General features: G+C 34.0%; 1 protein-coding gene across 1 annotated transcript; it reads right to left on the bottom strand.

Moving 5' to 3' along the window:
• Positions 1-280: 280 nt before the first annotated feature.
• On the bottom strand, positions 281-3,868 carry LOC124374930 (the record flags this gene model as incomplete). The annotated part of the gene is made up of 4 exons (XM_046833061.1): positions 281-319; positions 1,035-1,155; positions 2,508-2,672; positions 3,764-3,868. Coding segments are annotated over 4 exons (430 nt in total), but the record flags the coding sequence as incomplete, so codon positions are not given.
• Between the last annotated feature and the right edge of the window lie 574 nt (positions 3,869-4,442).

The following is a 4,442-nucleotide window of genomic DNA, read 5'->3' as shown; positions in this document are numbered from 1 at the left end:
TGGAATTTGAAACTTAATCCTCTGTATTATTAAGATTAAACAAAGCAAAAAACCAAGTTTTTAAACCTCATTTCTGCATATTCTCTGTGTTTAAATCTACAGTCTCATTAAAATCTATACTCACAACAGAGATTGATTAGCCAGAGTGCTTTATAGGTTAGGGTGCTTACCAAAGGCTATATGATGGCGTTCTGAATCCTCTATGAAAGGGATGTCACAGTCATCCAGGTTGAGAAGTGAAGGAGGCTGCAGGAACAGGGATCAAGATTGCTAGCAGTGATCAAACCCATTTCCTCCTCCAGGCTTCGCCTCGGAACATCTTAACACACAGAATAAAAATAGACTACATGAATTTGAGAAATTGGTGCGATTACAATTGTTTAATTATCATAAGGTGGCAGAGTAGCTTGAATTTAAAAAACATCTTTTCAATATGATATGAAACTCGTAAATTCAATTACAATGACAATGGACAGAATATTACAATAATTTCTTTACTCTGTATATTGTGGGACATGCAAGAATAACAGAAAATGAGAAGCTAACCAACCATAATTTCATATAGTTTGAATTGGGACGCAAGTTCAGTACACCACACTGTTTAAGGAAAAACTCCTGGGAAAAAGAAGACAGCCAAGAAGGTATCTTAAGGAACAGTATTTTTATGGCTAAAAGACATATCCAAGGAATTAATTAGGAAATAATGATAGGATCTGACCTGAGGATGTATTAACACTCAACAGGCAAAACTAAGAGTTTTGAAAAAATAATCAGGAATTAATTCTTTTAAAATCCTTGCATTCACAGATGTGTTGGAAAAGAAAAAAGTGTCTCTCACTCTCCTCAGTCATAAAAAGTAAAGGACCCTAGGACTGGAGAATCCTTCTCTTCTTCAAGATAGCAATACCCCTAAGTACTTATCCTCCTCGAATTACTCATAACAACTGGATTCCTCCATTCTGTTACTCAATTGTTATATGCCAAAATTGTTCAAGCATACAATGCAGAAATCTCAGTTTTCTCTCTGTACTCACTGTAGGATCCTCAGAGCCAATACTGGTGGAGGAAGTGCGACGTGAAGGTGTCGACTGCTCTGAGTCCTGCCGCCGCCTGCCGTCCTCCCGCCATCGTCTCCGCTCTCTACCTCTTTCCCTCCTAAACATCAAGTTCAAAATTACAAAAGACGTGATACAAAACAATGCTAAGCTGCTTGTAATAAAATAAGATGTTTTTTTCTAAAATAATATTGGAAGGAATTGAAAATATAACTTAAAGTATGGTAGTAATATATAAGTTGAGAACATTTAAATTTACTTGTTTTGTTCATTAATCTTAAAACAAAAACTGAAACACTGAAGAAAATTTAATCTCATGTTATGTTACAGTGAATAGAAGTCCACAAACAATCCATAGACTAAAAATAATGAATCAATCTTTTTGACACTATTTTAAATTCTGTTTGGTATAGGTAAATTTAGCAAAAATCGTTATGTCAGTTATATTTAGGGAACCCAATGGATGTCTAGGAGTGGAACATCACCAACCACAAATGTTCAGATATTGGGGTAAAAGAGCAAATCGAAGTGAAGAGGATGACTGTTGGAGTGGGTGGATCTCCCTTAGTGTTAAAGGGTGTTGCTCACCTAAACCTGAGGGAGTACCTTACCCTACCTGCTTCGACTGGAGAGGGCTGAAACAGAGCTTGCCTTCCCTGACAAGACTAAAATATAGAGTCTGTTATTCCTCCTAATAGGATCTCAACAAGAGATCCATCAACCTTATCCATCCTGAAAAACTAACACTCCAGAAGTGCAAGAACAAAGTTCCTTTCAGAGCTGAATGCAATAAGGGGTTTCTCAGTTTCCTGTCCTAAGAGAACAAGAAAACATCATGAAGTAAGTAGAATACCTGTAGGTGCTTATAAGTGGGTAGCAAACATGTCAACTTTCCAGAATACAACACAATTTACATGTATATCCAGCATGACCGACTAGCTTTTACAAACATTGGTTTCATCTTGGAACTCTGAAGATGTTCACCATATTCATAATTACTCTGATTGTGGAAAGGTCAGGTCATAAACCATTATCTCAGAAACTCTGCTGTTTACCTCAACTGCTTTTATAACATTGGTTTCTTTTGGAAGAGATTCAAAATAACAATAATGGGATCTGCATTGTTGGTGATTTAAATGTGAACGATCTAGTGCCATCATTGGCAAGGACTGTTCTGAACGAAACTCTGACAGCTTCTAATATCAATAGATTTCTTCTGCTTGCAACAAAAATTTCTAAAACAGCTGCTTTTTTCTAAACTTTCTAAACTTTGATTTTTGTTTTACACAGTTTATGTTTTATTTTATCATGGGTTAATAAATTATTAAAAAAAATAAACAGAAACAATTAATTAATGATAACATAACTGCTTAAACTACTAAATCAAATTTAAATTATTCCATAATGATTTCACTGCTAAACTTAAGTAATAATTAAAATCATTCAAAGTACCTTGGCTTGATATCGAGATCTGGACCACCCATACCAGCAGTCTCATGCGTGAACGCCTCCCGAGACCAAACCTTGCGCTCCAATCTCTCCTCAGTGAGACTCTCACGAGAGCCAGCGGTCGCCAGTCTCTCGTCTGACAATGTGCTCACATCAAGATCTTCAGTCCTGTGGAAAAAAAAACATTATTAAGGTTGTACATTAAAATATGTTTGGAAATCAGTTTAAATCAAGAAGTTATTCTTATATGTATGCTAAAACATAGGACTGCAAAATAATTAGTAAAAATTAGTCTATTTGCACTAAAATATATTTAAATAATTACGCTTCTTAGAGCAATTGATTCATAATCATTGACAAAAAAAGTCTTGATATTGAAGGTAAATCATAAGAGAAGGCTTTTCAATTCACAAAAAAGTCTGAAAATATTAAAACCTAATTTGCAGCCTTTCATTTAGAGAAAATATTTTTTTTGTAAAAGACACATACCAGTAGTTCCTCTAAATTTGTGAACAAATTAATAGTTAAATTTTTATAGATGTTTATGTTAATTTTCTGTTCTATGTATTTGTTAGTACTGTACACAAGCTTCAACTTGTATCATAGCTACCACTGTAATTATTCTAATACATTTTCCCAATCTGTCCATTACTGTCCTGAGTATAAATTAATATTATTTTTACTTAGCACTCCATATTTACTGTATTTAGATTGCAGTCCGCAGTTAACTAAATGATTCCCACAAAAAATATAAAAGCCTATTAATAATGGTTTTCAAGGTCATTCATTTATACTTTATTGTATCCCCGTACTACATCAAAAATTATAAAGCAACGCAATGAAATCTACTAACACATTAACTGTGTTCTGACACACTACTACTATATACCAGCTGTCCTATAAGTCGGTATATAACTAGAGCTGCATTACAGATGTTAATATTGTATTATTTGTAGCTAAAGACATATAATTTGGTTAAAACATAACCAAAAATTTGAATTTGTGTAGTGTGGAAGCATCACTCAGGTGGGTATAATGATGGTTCATTTATATTGCAGTGGACACACATTACTACTATGTTGACTGTCCTAAAGTGGTACAGGACTAGTGTCGCAGTGAATGGTTTTTTTAAACTTGTATTGTTTTAGAAACTTCAGAGCGGAGAAGATATTTTTGGAATTCTGAGTCAAAAAATGAAGCAACTTTTTTTAACTATAACCTATTTTTTCAAAACTGTAACCAATATTATTTCACTTCACGCATCAGTGGCCAGGGCCTCTCCCTCTGCAGTAAGTTGGTCCAGAGCCTCAGGGTGTGAGTCCATCATGTGGACATACACCCACGTCCAGCAGCTCTGCTGACACCTGTCAACATCGTCCTCCACAGTTGTTTATGGTCAATGATACTCATTTATTTCTGGTAAAGATTACATTGCAATTTGTCATGCATTGTCACATTGAAAACATCATTGTACACTTCAATGTTAAGAACAATGCAATCCTCCAGTTCGATTTCGCCAGATCTTAAAAGATGCACTACATTAAATAAAATAAAAAAAAATTCAATTAAAACAAATTAATGTACAACACCGAGAATAACAGAATTTACTAAGATCAACAATAATGGTTTAATTCATGATAAATTCCCAAAAAACTCATCCACTTCATAAAATGGGTATTCCAAAAGGAAAAAGGCAATTTGACTTTTCAAAATACCAAATGGCAGTGCACTTCCATAAGTTTTGTCCACGAGATAATGTTGCTAATGAATATTATTTTGTTAAGTCAGTTTTTTTATGGTTACAATATTGTTTACACCCCTTGTTTTATATGTTTTGATTTGTTAAGTTCTTAACTTCTAAAAAATCAATTAATCTATTACTAAATAGCTTCCTCAGAAAACTTTATAACTAACAGGAAGAAGTGCAACTGGTCCAAA

Source organism: Homalodisca vitripennis, unplaced genomic scaffold (assembly GCF_021130785.1).
Source record: "Homalodisca vitripennis isolate AUS2020 unplaced genomic scaffold, UT_GWSS_2.1 ScUCBcl_11378;HRSCAF=20618, whole genome shotgun sequence".
NCBI classification, from domain to species: domain Eukaryota; kingdom Metazoa; phylum Arthropoda; class Insecta; order Hemiptera; family Cicadellidae; genus Homalodisca; species Homalodisca vitripennis.
This window is presented reverse-complemented; position numbering and strand designations above follow the sequence as displayed.